The sequence below is a fragment of the Mauremys reevesii genome, linkage group 7, assembly GCF_016161935.1.
Source record: "Mauremys reevesii isolate NIE-2019 linkage group 7, ASM1616193v1, whole genome shotgun sequence".
Lineage (NCBI taxonomy): Eukaryota > Metazoa > Chordata > Testudines > Geoemydidae > Mauremys > Mauremys reevesii.
Genome location: NC_052629.1, coordinates 66,698,625 through 66,722,156, shown reverse-complemented (window position 1 = coordinate 66,722,156; position 23,532 = coordinate 66,698,625). Strand labels below are relative to the sequence as shown.

The 23,532-nt window shown below is 46.5% G+C and overlaps 1 protein-coding gene across 7 annotated transcripts in view; it reads right to left on the bottom strand.

Moving 5' to 3' along the window:
- ARHGAP22 (Rho GTPase activating protein 22) overlaps positions 1 to 23,532 on the bottom strand; it is a 256,899-nt gene that overhangs the window by 218,698 nt on the left and 14,669 nt on the right. For 4 of the 7 annotated variants that reach the window (XM_039482020.1, XM_039482018.1, XM_039482022.1 and 1 more), the window contains one exon: positions 15,636 to 15,835. The exons of 1 other annotated variant lie outside the window; for it this stretch is intronic. In XM_039482020.1, the coding sequence (XP_039337954.1) occupies positions 15,636 to 15,815 (180 nt within the window). In that variant the 5' untranslated portion in view covers positions 15,816 to 15,835. Of the gene's footprint in view, positions 1 to 15,635; positions 15,854 to 23,532 lie in introns of those variants that run through there. 2 more of the 7 variants (XM_039482021.1, XM_039482023.1) reach the window with 2 other exon arrangements.

Genomic DNA, 23,532 nt, shown 5'->3' with positions numbered 1-23,532 from the left:
AGAAGAGAAGATTCCCAGAAGCGGCTGGCTGTCCCCACAGTGGTTTGTGGCAGGATAAATCTCCACCATGCTCTACATAATGTATGATTTTGCCCACTTTGAATCTGCTGCCACGCCGCTGCTAAGTGCTGTGCGGTCTGTTAGGGCCAGTGGGACTGTGTTGTCTAGATGCTCCTGCCAACACAGGGGCTGGAAAATGGAAGTATGCAAATACTCTTCAGGTCTCAGAGCACAAGGAGCCAGGCAGAGAAGTGTGTCAGCTCCTTAGGGGCTGGGCTGAAAGGTCGGATTATTACCAGGTGTTATCCGGCAGTTTACTAATCCCCATTATCTCAGTGAGATAGCTCCAGAGCAATCTAGAATTCCAATCCTAAACAAGTCAATAAAAACATTTTGCAAATGCTTCACAATGTGCTTTGATCATTGCTTATTATACTCATTATAATGGCCCCACTGTTCCTCTGTGCTCCTGTCCGCTCATTGCTGCATCCACCTGTTGTGTCTCATTTCAGATTGCAAACTCTTTTGGGCAGGCACCATTTCATTACATGTGCGTGCAGCACCTACCACCATGGGCCTTGATCCCCGAATGGGCTTTCAGGCGATGCTGCAATATAAATTATGATGACAGTGCAGAGCTAGGTTATCTGTCCAAAAACCACACACACCTGGGGATAGAATCTAGGGAGAAGACAGAACTCCATCAAAATCCAACCTGAAAGTTGTTTGTTTTTTGAAAAAGGGATGAGAATCAGTTTAAAAAAATCCAAGAGATCAGAAAAAAAACCCACCCCACACCCACAAAGCCATAAGCACACTGTGAATGGGGTTCACTTAAGCTAGAAGACACACTGAAAGCATCTGTAAGATACAAAATGAGGAAGCAAAGGATAATCAGAGCCAAAAACAATTCCAAGGAAGAGAATGGAAACACACAAGAAAAATCAAACTGAAGCCATCTCTGCCCATGTACAATAGAGCCAGAATCCTGGCAAATTTTGGGTGTTCAGGATCCTTAAAATCATTTTCAGTATAAAATGTTCAATACAAAAAGAGAACAACAAATTAGCTAGACACCTGCTCCTGCTCCCCTTGAATCAAAGGGAGTTGTGCTACTGGCTGCCAGACGCACAGCTTCTTTAAAATACCCTAAAATACACACCCACCACTCCTTTCTCTGGACCATCAAGAAATCTTTCAGGTGAAAACCCCTTTTAACACAAGGAAGCCCCTGCTACCTGAATGGCAATGTTCAAGAAGGACAATGCCTATAAAAGTTCACTCTGACTTAGACTGGGGAGTTTTGTTTGTTTGATTTAAAAATCAAAACTTTGCCATTCTTCTGGAAAGATCTGTCTAATTCTTACAAGGGCCTTGGATCAGCCTCAGTACAGTGCCCAACTACTCTAGCACACGTCTTCTAAGGAAACAATGCATGCTGGGAAAGGCTAGCTCCGGGGAGTGTTCTGTCATGTCCAGGAAATCTGCTGCCAAAGCTGGCTGGATTTACTAAAATCAGTTGTTTTATGTTTCCATACACAAGGAGCAAAGAGATGCTTTCAGCCTGAATGAATTCCTGTAGATCAAGAGGGCAAACAACCAAGAGTTAAATCTCCATGAGAGAGCGTGTGTGGGTGGGGGTGGGTGCTCTATGACTTGCAGTTTCTGAATTGAACACACAAAGGCTGTTGTCTCCAGTAGACAAAACTCTTAGAAAATATCAACATTTCCGTACACAGACAAACCCATAACAGTTTCAACCATATGCTTTACCTTAATTATTAGTACATCAGCTAGAGATGGCCCAGAAACTGCAAGAACTACTCTGCTCTCCCCTGAAACTTTGCACATATCTAGAATCAAACTAAATGTTGGGCTAATTACTCTTCCCTGACACCCACTGGTTTTTTTCTTCACATGCATCAGAAATGAAGAAATCCCATGGCTGAGATTTTCAAGACTTAAGAGATTTGGATGCAGAATCTCTGTTAACATTAATGTGAATTAGGTATCCAAATCCCCTAGGCACATTTAAAATGGTCTTGGAGCTGGTTGCAGGAGGTATTCTCTTGAGGAGCACAGTTCTCCTGAGTTTTTCCTGCCAAGGTTTACCAGACTCAGGACAGCAGGGTAGTTTGGAAGAGCATGCAAACTTATGCATGTGTTTATGTATAAGAACCAAACCTTCTGAAACTGACTCCTCACATTTAACTCTGGGCTCTTGGTTCTAGCATGTATAGCTTCCCACAGGCTCAATAATGGCTCTCAAAGTGTGGGTGTGAGGTGGGGAGCAAGGAGTCGCTTTGTTGGACCCCCGCTCTACACCCATATTCCTTCTCTACTGCTAACACCAGAGCCTTGTGTTTCTCATACTGTCATTTCTCTAAGAGGAGCATATTTACAGAATTCTCTGTAGAGAGCTGGAGTCATAGGATTTCCTTTAAGCAAACAATGCAGAATCCATAAACTAAGTTATAAATGGCATAGTCCAAGGTTCATTATCCCTTGTAGTATTACGGCAGCCTCTGACAAATCTTAGTAGGCTTCGGTAGATAAGCAATCAACACCTGAGCCTCCACCGGAGGTCAGATAAATAACCTGCAGGAAAGATCAATGGGATGGTGGAAAGTTCTGCTAAGCTAAGCTCTCCCCCCAGTATTTGCAGATCATGCGGAATACTGACATTAGCAGAAACGTAGATTTTAAAAAACAGCAAGCGTAACCTAAGAGCTGGAGATAATTAGGGATTAAAAAAAAATTGACCTAGCACCATGAGGCCTTCAACAAGGAAGGTCTCCCAAGAACACAGCTGACCTGCAAACAGACATGTTTTCATGGGTCATTTCCCACCTGTGCCCCTTTAAAGTTCCAATCCACAATTGTCTACAGGGCTCTGAGAAGTCACACACTTCCAGTGATAAAATTCAGCAGATGCAGTTCCTATGATGTAAAATGGTAAAGAAATATCCAATCAGGCACTCTGACTTGACTTACTTTCTCATAGGACATGGGGTTCTCCCAATGACTAGGCAATGCATTCAATATTGAAAGGAAACAGCTTTACAATTAACTTTCAGTTAATTTTGTCAATACACCTGTGGAACTCACTGACAAGTTACAACTGAAGAAAAAGATTTGGGGATCACGGTAGATAATCAGCTGAAGATGAGCTCCCAGTGTGATGTTGTGGCTAGCAAGGCTAATGTGATCCTGAGATGCATCAACAGGGGAATGAATCTCAAGTAAGAGTAGAAAGGTTATTTTATCTCTCTATTTGACATGGTGCAACCATGTTGGAACACTGTGTCCAGTTCTGGTGCCCACAATTCAAGAAGGATGTTGATAAATTGGAGAGAGGTCAGTGAAGAGCCATGAGCATGATTAAAGGATTAGAAAACCTGCCTCATAGTGGTAGACTCGAAGGCCTCAGTCTATTTAGCTTAACAAAAGAGAATATTAAGAGATATAGAATGTAATCAAGTCAAGTATATGGGGAACACATTTAATGAAGGGCTCGTCAACCTTGCAGAGAAAGGACTAACATGATTCAATGGCTGGAAGTTGAAGCTAGACAAATTCAGACGGGAAATAAAGCATACATGTTTGACAATGAGAGTAATTAAACATTGGAACAATTTACCAAGGATCGTGGTGGATTCTCCATCACTGACGAATTTTTAAATCAAAACTGGATCTGTTTCTAAAAGATCTGCTCAAGGAATTTTAGGGGGGCACGTTCTGCGGCCTGTGCTATACAGTTCAGACTAGATGATCACAATGGTCGCTTCTGGCCTTGGAATCCATGAATAAGCCATGAGCATAGCCAGATTTAAAAAAAAAAAAAAAAAAAAAAAAAAAGTTAGTTGGGTAATTCTCAGAGACAGCATAGAGGCCACCAAAAGTGTTCTGCACCTGTTTGATGTTCTGTCCTGTGCCATATCTGGCATGTTACAAGGTAAGATGTCTGTGAGGGACAGATGTCTGTTGATGCCACCCAGCCAAAGCATTAGGTCTTCCAAGGAGGTCATTTCCATCCCCCTTTCACTGGAGGAAAGTTGAAGAGGATTCTTGCAGGGCAGTTGGTAGGCATTCAGAGTAAAAGACCATACCACCTTAGAAAGCTTTGGGCGACCGTTTGAGAGAGCAGAACCTATTAGTTAGAAGAGAGGTCTCTTCATTCAACTTGAATTCAACCCATTTGATGTTTCTGATCATTCGCAGATGCTGCATCTGGATGATGTCCAACTTCTTGTCAGTGTTGAGGGCCATGTTGAAGACCCATAGGTCAGGATACTGACAACTGAAGCATTATATATCCTCAGCTTCATCTCTCTACTTATCAGGGTGCTTGGTTTATGAAAGACATTCTTGAGGAAATGCCCGATTACTGACAATGCTTTCGCAGTGCGAGGTTCAAGTTCTTTCTTGATGCAGCCCGTATTATACATTTATAGGAACAACAAGAATATTACACCAGTGAAAATAAAATTGTACAGAGGCAATAAAGCCTCATGCTTCATTAGCCAGCCACTTGCTGATGGGGGCTAGGAAGAAATTGCCCCTGAGGGCAGGTTATTCAGAAATCTTTCCATCTGGGGATTTTTACACTTGCCTCTGAAGCAGCTGGCATTGGCCACTTTTAGAGTCTGGATGAAATGAATTATTGGTCTGATCCTGCCTGGCAGTCCCTAGGTGTATTAAGGCAGGTTTTGCAGCTCTGGGCCCCGGGCACAGCAATGTGGATCCACAGGTTGGTGCCACCACCAGAGACAGCTTCGGCCTGCCATGGTGACTGCCGCACAGCATGAAGCCTGCAGCATGCTAAGGGGCGAGGAGAGCAGGTTAATGGCAGCTTCCTGGCCCATTCCTCAGCAGACTCTGGCTCTGCCCACACCCAGCCAGCCAACAGCAGCGATATGAGTCTGGGTGCTGTGTACAGACGGCCAGAGAAGAGAGAACAGCTGCATGCTCCCTTGCCCAGTCCCCTGGAGCCTGCCACACATTTGTTTTGGCTAATAAGGGCCAGAGTAGGATGGGCCCAGCCTGGGATAATGGGTAATTCAGCCAGCCCAGCCTGCAGAGTGTCTGTGCCACTGGGAGCTGCCTGCACGCTGCAACCCACCGTAATGCAGCAAGCTAAAGGCCAAACTGTGCATGCTGTTGTTAGTATTATAATTACTTGTACTGCCGTAGTCATGGACCTGATCATGCTACGACCATGCAAGCTCACACACGGTCTAATTAATGCCTGCGTGTCAGTGGGTGAACGGTAATGGACATCACAGCCTACTGAAAACAGAAGTGTTTGTTCAGCAGTGACAGAGTGTTCTACACTGTACAAAATCCAAGAGAGCATCTACCCAGCAATGTAAGCTGTTGTGAACACATCACAGTGCTGCTCTGCTCTCTGTGAAACTCTCAGCCAATAGCAGGACTCAATCCACAAGCTGTATGTGAAGGGCACCTGACAGATGACCAAGCTGGTCTCTTCCCATGATGTTCAGGCTGTGGCCAAGTGGCAAACCTAATTCAATACATTGAAGATAGTTTTGAAACCTGTAAAAATTACAAGGTGTAGCAGGGTGGTCACCCGCTCCGGCCCTGAAGGGGTTAAAACAGCCCTGGGAAAGGGATGCCCCAGGGAGCCAGATAAGGTGACCAGACAGCAAGTGTGAAAAAATCAGGATGGGGGTGGGGGGGGGGGAGAGCAATAGGACCCTATATAAGAAAAAGACCCCAAAATCGGAACATCTGGTCACCCTCGAGTCAGAAGACGAGGCTGATTGGGGAAACAGCCATAGCTGGGGCCACGGCCCAATCAGGCCACAGCTGGCCCTATAAAAGGCCGTAGGCTAGAAGCTCAGGCAGTCTCTCTCTAGTTGTGGAGAGAGATGAGCCTGGCTGCTTGGGAGCTCAGCACGGTACCTAGAGTGGAGCAGGGCTGGGGAAAGGCCAGAGGAGCTGGGGAGCTCCAGGCTGGAAAACCCGCAGGCTGCAGGCCTCGGTAAAGGCCAGGAAGAGTACTGGGGTTGCAGAGGTGCAGCCCAGGATAGGCAAAGGCAGCAGGTCCAAACCCTGCTTGCCGATGATGAGTGGTTGATAGACTGCAGTCTGCCCCAGTAAGCAGGGGCTAGATGGTGACTGGTAGTAGCCACTGAGGCAAGGTTGGGATAGAGGGTTGAGAGTTCCTCTGGGTGGGGAGACCCAGAGAGTAGGGGTACTGCCATGGGGCAGCACACAAGGTAAAGGGGCTCCGGAGTCCGAGAGGGACACAGAGGCCTAAGACAGGTGGGACATCGGCCAACAGAGGGTGCTCTGGAGCTGGAGAACTAATTCCCAGGACAACCAGCAGGAGGCACCACACTGGCGAGTCATCGCTATGCTACACAAGGGCTGTGTTTGTTGATCTGTTGGCTGCTTATGACACTGGAAACCATCATGCACTTTTACTGAAATTGGCAAGAATTTTGAGTAATAGTAAGATAATCCAGGTCATCTCCTTGCTGCTCAAGAACTGATTTTTTTGGTTGAGGTGAATAGTCAGAAAAGGTGATGGTGAACTCAGAAGAATGGATTGCCTAAAAGCTCAGTGCTAGTACCCTTGCTATTTAATGTCTACACAAATGACCAACCAGAATTACTGTGAAGATTCATTTATGCAGATGATCTTTGCATCGCCATCCAGCTGGAAAGATCTGAGGACCTTGAGCTCATCCTAACTAGCTCAGCGTGAACTTGGAGAATACTATCACACGTGATCCCTGAATGCCAATCCCAGCAAAACACAAGTGTGTGCATTCCACCTGAAACATCAGGCCATCATGAGATGGTACAATCCTTGAGTACTATGACTGAACAATGACATACAAAGAGCGTATCAAGAGGCTGAAAAAGAAAGTGAACTCCAGGTACTGTGTACTCCAGTAACTGGCCAATACAAAACCAGAAGCTGACCCCAAAGCACTTCAAGCAACCAGTGTTGCCTTGTGCTACTCGACTGCAGAGTATTGTGTCTCAGTATGGTCACACTCAAGCCATGCACACAAAATTGATTCTGAATTCACTCAGTCCCGTAGGATCATCACAGGGACCTTGAAACTGCCCTTCACACTGTCGCTATACTGCCTGGCAGGGATTACATCACTATCAGTGAGGCCGCATGCTTTCAGCAGAAATGAGAGACAAAGGGTGACTGGGCAACAAAATAGTAGATGAAATTCAATGTTGATAAATGCTAAGTAAAGCACATTGGAAAACATAATCCCAACTATACATACAAAATGGTGGGCTCTAAATCAGCTGTTACCACTCAAGAAAGAGATCTTGGAGTCATTGTGGATAGTTCTCTGAAAACATCTGCTCAGTGTTCAGCGGCAGTCAAAAAACAAAAACAAAAAACTAACAATGTTAGGAACTATTAGGAAAGGGCTAGATAATAGAGAAAAATATCATGATGCCTCTATATAAATCCATGATATGCCCCCACCTTGAATGCTGCGTGCAGTTCTAGTCACTCTAGCTGAAGAAAAAAAAAAGATATTTGAATTGGAAAAGTACAGAGAAGGGCAAAAACATGACTAAGGGTATGGAACAGCTTCCATATGAGGAGAGATTAAGACGAATGACACTTTTCAGTTTGAAAAAGAAATGACTAAGAGAGGGATTATGATAGATGCCTATAAAATCATGAATGGAATGGAGAAAGAAGTGTTATTTACTCTTTCACATAACACAAGAACCAGTGAAATTAAAGGCAGCAGGTTTAAAACAAAAGGAACTACTTCTTAATACAATGCACAGTCAACCTGTGGAACTCATTGCCAGGGGATGTTATGAAGGCCAAAACTATAATGGGATTCGAAAAAGAATTAGATAAGTTCATGGAGAATAGGTCCATTAACAACTATTAGCCAATATGGTAATGGATGCAACCCCATACTCTCTGTCCTGCTAGCCTCTGACTGGCAGAAGCTGGGAGTGGATAATGGGATGGATCACTCTGATTGCCTGGTCTGTTAATTCCCTCTGAAGCACTTGGCATTGGCCATTGTCGGAAGACAGGTTACTGTGCTAGCTGGACCATTGGTCTGACCCAGTACAGTCGTTATTATGCAGGTGTATGATCTAAGACACCCACTGCATTGACACATTCCACCACCAAGTCAGCTGAAGTCCAGAAAGAGCTTTGCCTTTGAAAATCACTTACCCCAACATACAACTGTGAAAAGCAAGAGTAACAAAATGGCAAGAAATGCCAGTGATCCTAGAGAACTTGGCTCCTTCAGAACAACTGTCCCCAGGCACGAACCTTAAACAAAATTACTGGTATACACTAAACGAGTGAGAGTTGGGGTGGCAAAGACTGGGGACAATATGATCAGGAGGAAGATGAGGAATAATCCCAAATGTGAATGTGGACAGCCAAGGCAAACACCTCCTCATGCAGTACCCACTGTCAATATCCTGTACCCTCAAGGAACTATTTGAGATACTTGATAACACAAGGCCTTCGCTGCGGTGTTGATCGTCATCATAGCTTGTTGCTTCAAGAACCTTGTTCTCTGAACTGAATGCAAGTCTCATTTGACATTGCAGACTCTAGTACAGAACACTGCAGTGTCTCTCCTTAGCAATACAGGCTACTTGCAAGCACATCACACCTGTCCTCTGCTCTCTCACTGGCTTTCCAAAGAACAGTGAGTCAAGTTCAAGGTCTCAGTCCATATCTTCAAAGCTTCTCATCAAGGGTGGACCTGTGCCAATGATTTAGTACATTGTTCCCCAAACTTATCATGGTCGTGCCCCCCCTTTACCCCTATCCATATCCCCCACCTTGGGGAACCCTAAAGGTAGCTGTTCAGGAACACAACGGCTGACTCGTTCAATTATCTTCTGCCTTCTATTCAGTGACTTTAGTTTTATGGCATCTGGATAATATATAGAAAATGTGAAATATGCTGCGTGATACATCACAGCAGCCAAGGAAGCATTTAGCCCAAATGCCATTATCAAGATAGGCACACCTGTCCAATAATTTATCAGAGAATTTAAACATGAAATTATGTCATAATTGTAGGCTTCACACTAGCCTGTAATATAGAACTACACAGCCTTCTCTATCCATTCAGAGTCAAACAAATGGAAGAGCTCAATTAGCAGTAGTACATTAAACAAAAATCGGTAAATGTAGTGGAGAGTCCAGCCTGACAATTGCTGGGACTGAAGGTCTGCATTCATTCACATCCAGAAGCTATTCCACCCTGCCCCATAACAACATGTCACAACACTCTTCTGGAAGGATCCCAGCTAGGGCTGAGAAGATAGCTTGGTCTCCATGTCAACTTTGCTGACTGCCCATTAGTCCTGAGTGCACAGAAGGAGTTGGGCACCAAAGTCCCTGTTTTAGGTGCCTAAGCCCCTAAACACTGCAATGCATAAAACCCTGTAGGCAGCTAAACTCACTTAGCAGCTAAGTTTTTGCAGTAAAAGTTTTCCAGGTGTCTATATTTCTGCCTCTGGGCCTGCGCATTGCTGCCTCCCTCTAGGCAACCCAATTCCTATCTCCTGCCTAACCCCCAGAGCAATTCACAAGGATTTTCTAGACACTCAGTGTCACAATACCTAAGTCCTTTTGTGCATTCAGGCCTTAATGCCTGCAGCAACTGTTGACTTTGATGTGGACACTTGTTCCCTGGAAATTGGGTTGAAAACCACTCAAATCTTTCAATAATGGTCACTGAATAACGATAGTGAAATGGCTCTCTACAAAGCTTGTCATCAAGGGTGGACCTGCACCAATGATCTAAAACAGTGTTCTCCAAACTTTTCATGGCTGTGCCCCCCCTTTACCCCTGTCCAAACTCCCTACCCTGGGGAACCAGGGCCAGGAGCAGGGCCATGGCACCCGGGGGCGGCACGAGGCTGAGGCCAGGAACAGAGCCACAGCTGGGGCCGAGAGTGGATCTGATGGCAGAGCAGGGCTGGATGGCACTCCTACCCCATCCCCTTTGGGAGCAGGGCCTGGGCCAGCCCCTACATATTCCTCCACATACCCTAGGGGGGCATGTCCCACAGTTTGGGGACCTCTGACCTAGATGTGAGTGGAGCTGCATTTCCTGTGTCGCAGACTATGTCAGACTAGACTTCCTGCCAGGAAGCATCAGTGTGACAGGGTGCACTCCCCTCACGTGAGCACTTCCTGTTGGCCAGCTATGAACCTGAACTCTTTGCTCCGCTGGCACCCCCTGTTGACTGTTGCCCTTATCAGACAGCTCTTCAGTGGCTCAGCCCTCTGGCCAAGTCACACACAGTCAACATGTGAACGAACAAACCCCCTCCAAGGTAATGAATTGTTTAAACTCCAAGCCCCTTCTTGGGTTTTTAAGGCAGTGTTTTATCCCCTCCTTGGGGCTTAAGCCACTTCCCTAGTGGCTGGTGGGGGGAACCAGGCCTGCCTTCAACTCTGGGTCCCAACCCAGGAATCCTACAAATAGCAGCCCCCTGCTGCTTCCTTTAACTCCATTGCTGCTGCTATTCCCTGGGCTGCTACCCACCTAGCCCCTTCCTCTTCACCCATATCGCAGGGTTCTCTGTCTGCTCCCTGCTTGAGCAGAGTCTCTCCCAGGCCTCCTCACCTGGAGAGTCTCACAGCGCTTCAGTCCTTCCTCACCCTTCTGGTCCCAGCCAGCAGTTGACCTACCCAGACCCTACAGTGCCTTTAAAGGGAACCTGCTGCGCTCTGATAGGCTGCTTCCCTGCAGCCTTTGTAGGCAGGCCTGGAGGACCCACCTTCACTGGTCCTTTCCCCAGGGCAGGGTGTGGCAGGACCCGAAGGCCTCCAGCAGGAGGCCTGAAAGAGCCTGGTACACACTATCACAATCAGTAAAAGGTGCTTAGCCAGCAACACAGATACTGTAACAACAAGAGAGATTTGAAAAGAAAACTATTGTGAGTACATATTGTCCACCACACAAATAGTGACCACAGTTTTCCAGCAGGATGCAATTTTGAAGTTGAGCATGTTCCCAATATGTCTTTTGGAAATCTGCACAGTGACTAATTATCTACTACTATGTATCCCTGGCAAGTCTAGCCCCAGAGCTGTTCAGCAAATATCAAATTAGAACTTCCTAAGCACTAGTTTGTAGTACCAGAGTGTCTTGGAAAGCTGTCTCTGGTACACATCTGTTGTCCTACAAAGGAACTCAACTATCTGATCTTCACTTTCCTGATTGATTAAGTAGACCTGCTTCAGTTAGCTTTATTAAGTCATTCTCTCTCACTCCCCCAAATAACCACCAGCTGGTTCTCTTCTCCTGCTTAAGTTCCTTAACATTCTTCTCTCACCATCCTCTCCCTGACTTCCTTTCTTCCTTGCCTCTGGCCACCTCCCCTAACACATGCACACTCCCATGAGCCACGTCAGGACTCCCTTTCACTCCCCCAACATTCCTTTTAGGAGAACTCCCCAATTAACTTGGATTGTTTGGTGAGGCTCCCTTCTCTGTTAATCACTAGCTCTGCAAGCTTGCTTTATGCCTTTACTTTGCAGGAGCAATGGATGCTTGCAGAGAAGGAAAAACACATCATTTACTGACACACCACTTGGCTAGCACCGATACTACAGAAAGAAATCAGTCTGAGATGCTGATGCTCCTAAATCTTACTTGGGTGCCAGAACTGTCCTTAGCAGGACTTGGAACTTCTCTAGCACCTTTCACACCATGATCTCAAAGTGCTTTCCAAACAAATGAAGTCTCCTAATCCCCTAGGACAGTGGTCTGCAAACTGCAATGTGTGCCCCCGTAGGGGGGCACAGGGGGATGTCCAGGGGGGCACAGCAGGGCATGGGCCAGTGTGGCAGGGCCCAGGCCAGCCCCCACAACGGGGCAGGAAGGGAGCGCCACCCATTCCTGCTCTGCTCCCAGTACTGCTCTGACACTGCCCCCAGTCACAGCCCTGCTGCAGGCCTCAGCCCCTGGTCTTGGCTCCTGGCCCCTGCTCCCACTCCTGGCCCTAGCTGCAACATAACACACCCGAGCGACATAAGTTATATCAACAGAAGCGCAATGTCGGCACGAGTCCTTCTGCCGCTGACATAGCTACTGCCACTTGTGGAGATGCTTTTATTATGTCTATGGGAGAGCTCTCTCCCATCAGCTTAGAGAGGCTACATGAGCGATTTTACAACACTGTAAGCTCGCTAGTGTAGACATGGCCTCAGTCATCCAGGATTGCAAAATACTGTAAAATGTTTCAGTGGAGTAGCCATGTTAGTCTGTATCAGCAAAAACAATGAGGAGTCTTTGTGGCACCTTAGAGACTAACAAATTTATTTGGGCATAGCCCACGAAAGCTTATGCTCAAATAAATTTGTTAATCTCTAAGGTGCCACAAGGACTCCTCGTTGTTTTTACTCTAAAATGTGTTATTGCAGTCTCCGAGGTGGACAATTATTAATTCCCTCATCTGTAAAATAGGGATAGCTGATGCACAGAAAGGGTAAGGTCTAGATTTGAAAGGTATTTTTGCAACTCCTAAGATGACATAGGAGCCCCAGGGCTAGGTTTGTAGAAGTATTTAAACAACAAACTTAGTGAGGGGTTGGCTGTGATCACACAGTGATGAAGCACCAGAGCCCGGAACCCAGGAGCCATGACTACAAGCACCCTTCTTTAATCACGACACACATTGCCTTCCAGAAGAACTCAAGTGGCACCCAAAAACAGAAACAAGAAGCACTTTTTAAGACAACACAGTGTAGACTCCCAGCACATCTTGTCCCCTTAAGGTATCTGGAATCTGTATAATCTATCCTAGACACATGGAATCAAGCCAGAACAATTGTTGCAAGGTTATTGCTGCCCGTGGTGTGCTCTCTGGCCATGGACACCAACTGAGCCATGCCTCAACTAGTTAAGATCATATCACTGTTAGCAAGAACCTGAAACTCTGAGCTCTCAACAATGAAGAGCTGGACTGGGAGAAGTCAAAAGCCATCTTGAACTGTGACCACAAACTAAGCCTAGTCATACCTGGTCAGTACTAGGATGGAGACCTCCAAGTAACAAATACAAGGATTCACACACACAAATCTGTGACAGAGTAAATGATTCAGGCCTGTGTTTTGCAGGGAACAGCACGATTGAGGTGTAAAGAACTGAAGCATAAATGGGTTGTTCACAGCTCTTTACACAACAGCATATCCGTGTGGGCTTAAGGCCCTTTGACAGCACTACCTTCATCTATCATGGCTTTTCATCAGCCAGTCTGCAGACAACAGCTGATAGACACTAGAGTGTTGAGTGTGAGAGTCTCATGGGGTGAAAGGCACCAGTCTGTTTTGTGTCTGTGGGAGGGATGGTGCCCCAAAGGGGCCTGCCCCAGTAGGAGAGAGATTTCCTGCTATAGATATTGTTCCTTAGAGCCCAACTTCCATGGCTCTAGAATTCCAGGCACGGAATAAACAACAAGAACCAGTGAACTGCTAGAGAGCCTGTTCTCATGCAAAATATTACTGCTGGGACATAGTCCAGGTTTCGTGCCCCACCTTCAAAGTTCTCCACGGGTCTGGGCTAGGTTACCTAAAGGGGAGACAGTCTCACTCTGCATGATTGCAGCTGCCCAGGAAAGCTGCCATCCTCTAGAACTGTCAGCCCCAAGAGCAAAGTTTCTGTGTGCAGGACACAAAGCTTTCTTAGTGACCAGCTCCGGAATCTGGAACTCACTCCCAGAAGAGAGGAAGCTGGCGTCAAAAGGAAGGGTGGTGCAGTGGTGAGTGCACTAATCTGGGACTTGGAGACCTAGGTTCAAGTCCCTGCTCTGCTACAGACTCCCTGTATGACTGTAGTCAAGTCACTTAATCTCTCTGGGCCTCAGTTCCCCAGCTGTATAATGGGGCTAATACCCCTGCCTCATCGAGTGAGGATAAAAATATTATTGTGTATGACGCACTGCAATTATGTAGTACCAGGACCTGATAAGTACCTACGCTACCTAGAGAGATGAACACTAGCCATTTCAGAGCACAACACAAACCCCGCTTCTTTGACCTATGTTCCTGCAAGATGTTAACAAACTGGACAAATGCAGCCCAGGCTGACTTATGAGAAGAGAGAGAATGTCTGTCTTCGTATTCACTTTTTAATCTTGGAAGATGCTCAGACACTGTGAGGCTAGGCACCATATAAGAATCTAGAGAGAGAGAGGTAGGGATTGATAGCAATGAAAAATAAGGGCAGAAAAAATACAGATTATATGGACAATAGTAAGTAAATTCTCTCTAAATCAAGACTTTCATGAGACATCAGCAGCTGTTTAACAGCCCCATCAGATCCAGATGTTTAACAGAGGAACCCCGTGACAATTATAACTTGTGCTGGGAGTCCTTTCATTAAAGAGAATTCAGATGACAGATATTTACTGTGGTTTCTGAACTGTGATCAATGCATATTTTTATTGAAACCAGATGGCTCAGATTAGTCCATAATAAATAATAACACGCTATTCCATGTAATTGGACTTCCTCGTCAGGAAAGCTGCAGGGTAGAAAACTAAAGATTCACCTGGGAAATTTAAAGACCTTAGTGATACAGTAGGAGGGCTGCTCCATATCCAGGCAATACTGAGAAGTCTTGGAACAGTTAGTGGGCAAGGCAAGAAAGCCAAGGGTGCTAGACTAGGTCTGTCTGACCTGCAGCAGTCCTCTCACCCCCACATCTCTTTGCAGTGCTGGTGAGCCATGCAGAGGGTGCTGCTATGTTTTCCGGAATCCCATCCCAGAGCTTCATCCTGAAGGTGGTACTGCCTCTACATCTGAGGGGGGCTTAAGGGGCACAGTTTAGATCTGGATTTCTAACAGCCCCAAGTTTGGAGGAGTAAAAGGAAATATTTTTTCATGCAACAGGGAATTAGCCTGTGAGAATCACTGCCACAGGAAGTTCTTAGGCCAAGAATTTAGCAAAACTCAGAAAGCGATTGGACATGTATATGGATACCCAGAATATCCATCGTTATAATCATTACACATAAGAATTTTGGAAGAGATATTAAACCTCATCCATTTGGGGAGTGGGGGGGCAGATTATCTACTGGACTAGAAGGGCCTCAGGTCTGATTGCCTCTGGCCATTCCTATGTTCCAGATCAGATCCATTGCGCCTGTCTCCTCCATTGGCTCCCACCCCAGCATCCATCCCATTTACAACTGCAGCCCCCTCTGTGGATGTGCGTCCTCCTACCTCCCATTGCTGTGGCTTAGTTCCTTTCCTCTTGGCCTCATCTCTTCATGTGTGTGCGTGTGTGGGGGGGTGGTCTTTCCAGCTGGAACTCCAATCTGTTTGTCCCTCAGAGCCACTTCTTACTAGTCTCCCCTCCCGTTCTGCCCCACGCGGACAGCGACACTCTGGCAATGTTAGTGTGGAATTGCCCAGAATTCCCTGGGAGCTCTGGATCCATGGTCACCACCCCCAGAAACCCCAGTAGTGCCTCCTAGCTATGCTAGCGCTCTTACTGTTGAGCCTTTCCAGCACTAGGAGTAACCAGAAAGGGCTCAGAGAGAGGTCTCAAAATGGAAGACTGGTCACACCCATAGCTCTGGGGCCAGGGCCAACGCACCATATCACAGAGTGGCCTTACCTGTGGCTTGGTTTCCTCCTCATCCTTATAGTAGAAGAGCTGGTCTCCACGCAGCACAAACCACCGTTGCTGCCAGTTCTTCATAATGCTCCTCTGCTTCTTCAGCCAGCCAGACTTCAGCACTCGATCCTGCAGGCTAGGGGACGATGGCCTGGAGGGCAGCCCGGTCTGCTCGCCCATCACCAAGCTCTTCGACCGGGCTGAAACACAAGCACATGCTGCATGAAACCGAAGCGCCAAACATGGGAGGAGACGCCATTTTGAGTATGAAGAGAACATTCTAAATTCAGCCCATTTGTCCAACTGCTTGGGCCTGGCTTCCTGGGCAGGGATGCCCCCTTGATGCCCTGTCCCCTCTAACGTTCCCCTCCATGCTCCACCCTCCTAGCAAGGTTGCTTGTCCCCCACAGCTCTCTTTGCCTCGAGGGAACACCTGCTTTTCAGGAGGATATCCCTGAGTTGATACTATTCAGACACATCCCTATTACCCTAGTGTTATTGCACGTGCTAGGGACCATCCAGGCACTAGCTAACACTCCTACGTTGGCGCCACTTCTCATTTTATTTCTTACTGAAGCAGGTCACTTCCCTTCTCGGTGAAAGGGGAGTGATGGCCCTGGCTCCCCTCCTGTGGGGTTGGGAGGCTCAGTCACTGAAGGTGTATAAAGTGCTTTGAGGGGTTTGAAGCAGAGGGGTAATAAAATTAGAACCAGGTGGAATTAAGAGAAATATAGGCTGAATCTCAGGAAAAGCTTCCTGATAGGGAAACCTATCAGAATGGAACAGTCCCCCACAGGAACTGGTAGGAGTCTCATAGCTCAGGCCATTTAAAACCAGACTGGACCACCAGATACCATAATATACTGCACAGCGCAATCTGGTGCCCAGGGGTCTTCTCCATTTCTGCTGTCTCTGGTTTTTATGAAGAGCAGAGCAATAGCCATTATTATTCACTACCCAGATCATTTTCCTGTCCTGAGTCCATTCCTTCCCATTTCCACAAGGTGCTCTTCCAGCTATAGAAGCCAGTTGTGTTTTTCAGCAGCAGCCTTTTTCTGAATGGAGTATTGAGACTGCATACAGTGTATATAACCTATTCCAATCTGCCAGCAGCCAGGGGGGTGAGGTAATATCTTTTATCAGGCCCACTTCTTCTGTTGGTGAGAGAGGCAAGCTTTTGAGCTTACATGAAGAACTCTGTGTGGCTTGCAGGGGTGGCAGGTATACCAAACAGGATGCAGCACACCTCCACAGACTGTCCCGCCACCTTTGACATGCTGCTGCCGAAAGAGCGCTGGGGCCATGGTCCCGACCATGCTCCGCCCTGTGGCCCTCTTCCTGTCCCCACTCCTCCCCTACCCCCAAGGCCTCCCCCACCTGCCGCTTGCATCTCTCCACCCCGGTGGGCATGGTAAGGGCCTCTGGGAAGGGGGCGAAGAGTAGAGTCCTGTGCAGATACAAAATGTATATCCGCGGATGCAGATATCTGCAGCGCTGCCATGCTCTACCAGGAACCGCAGCAGCAAAAGCAGCATATTTGGCCGCTGCTCCCAGGAGCCAGCGCCCCACGCTGGCAGCTCCTCCAGTGTTGCTGTACCACCCCCTCCAGCGTGGCTGTACCACCCCCAGCCCTGCCCACTGAGGCATGCATTAGGCTCACCAGCAACTATCCTGGTCACGCTATTGTGTGCAAGTGGCTCGCACACTCCTGGACAGGAGACCCAGACCACTGTGTGGAAGGGACTCCTATCTGGGAGCGTGCGAGCTGCTTGCACACACTAGCGTGACCAGAGACAGCTTCCAGGGAGGCTGGTGCCTGTCCCAGTGGGCAGGGCTGGTGGCAGTACAGCCAAGGCCGAGGAGCTGCTGGCACAAGGTGCCGGCTTCTGGGACCATTGGCCCGACATGCTGCTGCTTTTGCTGCTGTGGTTCCCAGTAGAGCCCTGCAGCTCTCCGGATATAAATTTTGTATCTGCTCAGGACTCTAGCGAAGAGACACAAGTGGTGAGTGGGGGGTGCCTTGCAGGAGGGGGCGGAGCCTCAGAGGAGAAGGCTAAATGGGGGTAGGTGTCGGCAGTGGCACCAAGGGGGGAGCATGGGTGGGGCCTCCAGGGAAAGAGGCCGAGCAAGGGCAGGCCTCAGAGCGGAGCAGGAGGTGTGGTCCCCCAATTCTAGGGAGCTTCTGGTGCTCGCATCCAGCAACCTCAAAGGCAAAAGTCATGCACCGCCCACGGTGGCTCAAAAGCTTGTCTCTCACACTAACAGAAGCTGATACGATAAAAGATACTACCTCACCCTCCTAGTCTCTCTGATATCCTGGGACTGACACAGCTACAAGACTACAAATACCAGAGGCTATGCAGTTTTAGGTGTTTCCTATTCAGTTACCATGTACCCAACCAGTCTTGTCCTCTAGAGGGCGAGCTGTGCTGTCACACAAATTTCCAGAGGTGGCCTGGGTGCACACAAGATGGTGGCCGGCCAGTCGGGAGAGGAAGCGTTCTGATAGACAGCTGTGCGTTTCTTCACGTTCCCAGATGCATAGGTGCTCTGACAGGAAACCACTAGAGGCAATTTCAGCAGAGAAATCTGTGTGTGATCTTACTGGCTACTGAACGTGGCAGTTAATCAGCCACAGACTGTGTCCTGGGCTGTGAGAACAGAGCAAAGATGCCATGAGGTGACTTCTGACGTCCCCTCTGCCTTATTTGACTGATGTACCGCACTGGATCTCAGAAGATCACGGTCACTCTGGAGTGGGGAGGCACTTAGCATTGAGACTGTATCAATGCTTAAGTGATACAGAATCAATGCTGGCTACTCTTGCCATGTCTCAATTGTTCATAGTAGAGCATCTGCCTCTGCTGTAACCACATGTGGCTCTCTGGGCTGCTTGCTGCTGCCTCTACCATGATGCCACATGGTGTGGGACTGGCTGGATGCCACCTCCAGAGAAAAGAGGAAATGGAGGTGGCCAAAATTTTGTTGGCCACTTTGTACATGGTCCTGCAAGCTGCACAGCACCTTCTTCTGTGTGGCTAGCGGGCGATTGGGCAGGAAGGGCTCTGAACTTCACCCCAGCAGGTCCTGGACTTCTCTATATTTTTCTTGTAGTTCCTTGGTGTAATGCACTGTTAATGAACATGTTGTTCTCCGTGGTAAAGCCAGTCACTGCCTCCACCCAGTAGCCGGCCCACTGCCTGTAGCTTATTATTGGAAGTATAGAACAACAGCACTTTTAGCAGGCTTTCATGGCAGAACTGCTGTTGGGTCTCTGTCCTACAGGGTCATTAACTGAGGGGTTTCCTCATTATCATTTACGGGAAAGCTCTGTGATTGACAGCATCCCCCACTCATGTAGCAATGGGAAGCTTTTCCACTAGCTCAGGAACCTGCCCATCTCATGTACAGTGGCCCAGCAGGTGGCCATTTTGCATTCTGCTCAGTCCCCAGTTTTGCAAGGGGAAGACCCTGTGGTCTCATTATCCCTTGAAGTGTCTAGTACATAGCAAAAGCCTTCCAGGAAAACACCATGGGAGATTGTTTCCACAACGATTTGCAAGGTGAGCTCCACTATCCTCACTGATTTTTATTCTTTTCACATATCCAGAAAGGATAAAAGCTCCTTTCAGACAGAATCCACTTCAAATAGCCACAAAATCCCAGCCTCAGACGTAGCTGGAGGAGGATGGGCTGTCCATCTCACCAGATTTATATTCATTTCTGGGCTTCATAAAGGATGGGAGGTGAACGTGTAACGTAACCTTTCGAGGAATCCTTAACCACCACTAGTTCCCCTGTATCCATTCTACCCCATCCTCTTACCATGCCCTGCTGGTCATCATCGTGCCCTCTAGCTCCCTCTGCTGGATATTTACAAAAGATAAGTTACAAAAGAAATACTAAATTTTTCCCTTTTTTTTTTTCTTAATGTTTCTGAAATGGATGCACCAGATCACTCTGCACATGTGTACGATCGGCAAGAGTTAGTTCACACTGAATTATGTTGACTTTGCAAAAGGTCTCTGAAGAATTCAGCTGGTTGAACTAAACCCTTTGGCTTTACCAGGGACACACATTTTGTCAAGGACAAAACTGACATTTGCAGTTTAAAACTCCAGGGGAACTGTTTGATCTTAGACCCCACTCCCACCCCAGAATTAAAAGCTGCTTTCTAAAACAGCAAGAGGCCAAGGTTTTGTACTTCCTGGGACAATTAACCTAAACAATAAGCCTAGAACAATTAGCCTAAAAATCTCCTAAATCTATATTTAGGTACCCAAATAAATGACCTGGTTTTCAGAAGCGCTAAACACCCAGAAGCTTCTTCGAACATCTGCTTTTCGTCCTCTTTGTGCCAGCTATGAAAGCATCAAGGGGACTTTCACTGGACCATGAGTTGCCTCCAATGTGTTTCATAGATTCCAAGGCCAGAAGGAACCAGTGTGATCATCCAGTCTGATCTCCTGTTTAACACAGGCCAGAGAACTTCTCCCAAAATTCCTAGAACAGAGCTTTTACAAAAACATCCAATCTTGATTTTAAAATTATCAATGATGGAGAACCACAACATTTGGTAAGTTGTTCCACTGGTTAGTTACTCACACTGTTATAAATGTACACCTTATTTTCAGTCTGAATTTGTCTAGCTCGAACTTCCAGCCATTGAGTCATGTTACACCTTTCTCTGCTAGATTGAAGAGCCTATTATTAAATATTTGTTCCCCATGAAGATACATATAGACTGGGATCAAGTCACCCCTTCACCTTCTCTTTGTTAAGCTAAATAGATTGAGCTCTTTGAGTCTATCACTATTAGGCAAAGTTTTCTAGTCCTTTAATCATTCTCGTAGCTCTTCTCTGACCTCTCTCCAATTTATCGATACCAGAACTGCACACAGCATTCCTGCAGCAGTCACACCATTGCCAAATTCAGAGGTAAAATAACCGCTCTCCTCCTACTTGAGATTCCACTGTTTATGTCCCAGGAGCGCATTAGCTCTTTTGGCCACATCATCACACTGGGAGCTCATGTTCAGCTGATCATCCACCATGACTCATGCGTCCCTGTTTCCCAGGATAGAATCCCGCATTGTGTAAATATGGCTGACATTCTTTGTGCCTAGATGTATACATTTAGCCATAATAAAATGCATATTGTTTGCTTGAGCCCAGCTTACCAAGCAATGCCAATCGCTCTCTATCAGTGACCCATCCTTTTTACCACTCCCCCCATTTTTGTGTCATCTTTAAACTTTATCAGTGATGATTTTATCTTTTCTTCCAATTCATAAATAAAAATGTTAAATAGTGTAATGTCAAGAACCGATCCCTGCAGGACCCCACTAGAAACACACTCGTTCCACGAGGATTCCCCATTTACAATCACATGTTGAGACCTAGCAATAGGTCAGCTTTTAAAGTATGCCATGTTACTTTTATATTGTTCTAGTTTTTTTAATCAAAATATCATGCTGTACCAAATCAAATGCCTTACGCAAGTCTCTTTATCAACCAACCCTGTAATCTCATCCATAGACCCACGTTGATTAGTTGGCATTAATTATATTATCCTCCTTGAACTCTTTATTAATTGAGTCCCATATCAGCCACTCCATTATCTTGCCCAGGATTGATGTCAGACTAATAGGGCTTTAACTCTTTTTAAATATTAGAACAAAGTTGGTATTGTGCCAGTCTTCTAGAACTTCCCCTTCGCCCACTTGATCCTTCCTAAATAGGTTTTTAACCATTAACTTTAACATTCCAGTCATGGGAATCATCCTACCAGGTTTCAGTAATACCAACTGGATCAAATTTAAGCTCATAAATGAGCAATTCAAATTTCTCATGTTTGTTATGCAGGCTCCTAGCATTGGTGTAGAGGCAATTCAATAATTTTTTCTCCTCATGTCCTTTGGCTACTTGATTAATTTTGTTCTCAGCATCTCAATTTTGTGCTGAGTGCTCTGATCTTCCCTTTTTCACCCTCCTCTTTTGTTATTAGTTCAATAACTGACTTGCTGCAGGGCAGAGTTAAGGGTGTTTGGGCACTTGGGAGGACTGTTCTGTTAACCATCATATGCATGTGACTTGGATGTAGGTGTCAACTGTTCATATTACCTTTGTTTTCAATTTCCTTAAACCCTATCTACACTATAGGGACTCTACAGGCATAGCTATGGTGCTGTACCTATGCTGGCATAAGCCTGTAATGTAGATGCACCTCCAGGGACAGAAGAGGTGTAGAAGTATAGAAGCGCCACCTTCCTGAACAATAGTAGCTAGGTTGATGGAAGAATGCTTCTGTCAACCTAGTTCTGTCTACAAAAGGGGAATTTTAAACTTGTCTGCCCCTCGGTGTCTGATGTTTGAGGGGGAACTAGCAATGTGTGTAATGGTTCATGTGGTTAGCAGCCTCATCTGTAAGTTAGCAAATCTGTTTGGGTGAGAATTTTAAAATGCGCTAACAACGTATTGGGGCTCCACACCTAAAGTAGTGGGAATAACATCTCACGCTTTAGAGAATAAAGTGATTGCCATATATGTTAGCAAGGAAAACTTTCCTGCATGGACATCACTGCATAATTGATATGGGGGAGTTGTCACCTTTCTTTGGAGCAGCAGTATTTAAAATCTCTGACTGGATGATCAATCCAATATGTCGTCAATCAATCCAATAGCGTTCTTAATGGTGTTGTGTTTGCCAAATCTCTGACTGGATGATCAATCCAATATGTCGTCAATCAATCCAATAGCGTTCTTAATGGTGTTGTGTTTGCCTGTCTAGAGGAGTCACGACCAGAGCATAAGACAGAAGGTAACTGAAGTAGTGAGACTGTGTCCTCAGGCTGACTCAGCAAATACTTCAACATGCTCTGGAGTTCTAAATACAGTAAGTTCCTTAAGCAGCCCCAATTAATTAGGTTGTGCTCTTCACATTTTCATTAACGATGTAATTAAACTGGCCACGTGCAAAAAAAATCTGAGCAATAAGTGGGAGAGAGAAGTTAAGCTTCTCCAGGAAACAGATCAGAATTTAATTGCAAGATGCAGAGGTTGCTGAAATGCAAATCCAATGCTCTCTGCAGCAAGCTGCAGTCACAGCGACTGTGTGATCTGCAGAGCCTGCAATGGGCCATGGACCCAAGCAGATGTGCCCCATAGCCGTACCAGAGCTGACCCAGCTATTCAGCATGTTAGCTCAGTGACAGCACTGAAGGAGGGACCTTAAAGCTACAAAGCCTGACAAGGCTCCCGGGGCTGGAGGTGGCACTGGCATATGGAGGCTTTTGCGTCTAGGCCCTCAGAGAGGAGCCAGTGAGACTGAGAGTAGGGTGACCAGATGTCCCGATTTTATAGGGACAGTCCCGATTTTTGGGTCTTTTTCTTATATAGGGTCCTATTACCTCCCACCCCCGTCCTGATTTTTCACATTTGCTGTCTGGTCACCCTAGCCGAGACCTCACTCCTCTCTGCCCTTCCCCCACATTGCTTGTCTTTACAGCCAGTAAAAAGTGATGGGGCCATAGTCCCTGGACCCCCGCCCCCATTCCAACACACCTGATTGGGCCTCATACCCACTGCAGTGGCCAGGTGTGCATACCACACACACACACCCTCCACAACTGGCATGATGTAGCCCCTTCACTAGAAGGCCCCAGCTCCCTGGCTTTGTTGATCACAGTTAGAGCACTCACCTGCTCCCATATAGGTTCTATGCAATTGATGGGAACCTATTTAAATTGGAGACATGGGAATCAATCAAATCAATGCTATGCGATATCAATTGAAAGTGTCATCTTCTGCAATTTCATAGGCAGTTAGCTTGAATCAATAAACGCATTACAATTGATTTTCATTAAGATCTCCTGGCCTTCAATACAGGCACTCTGGA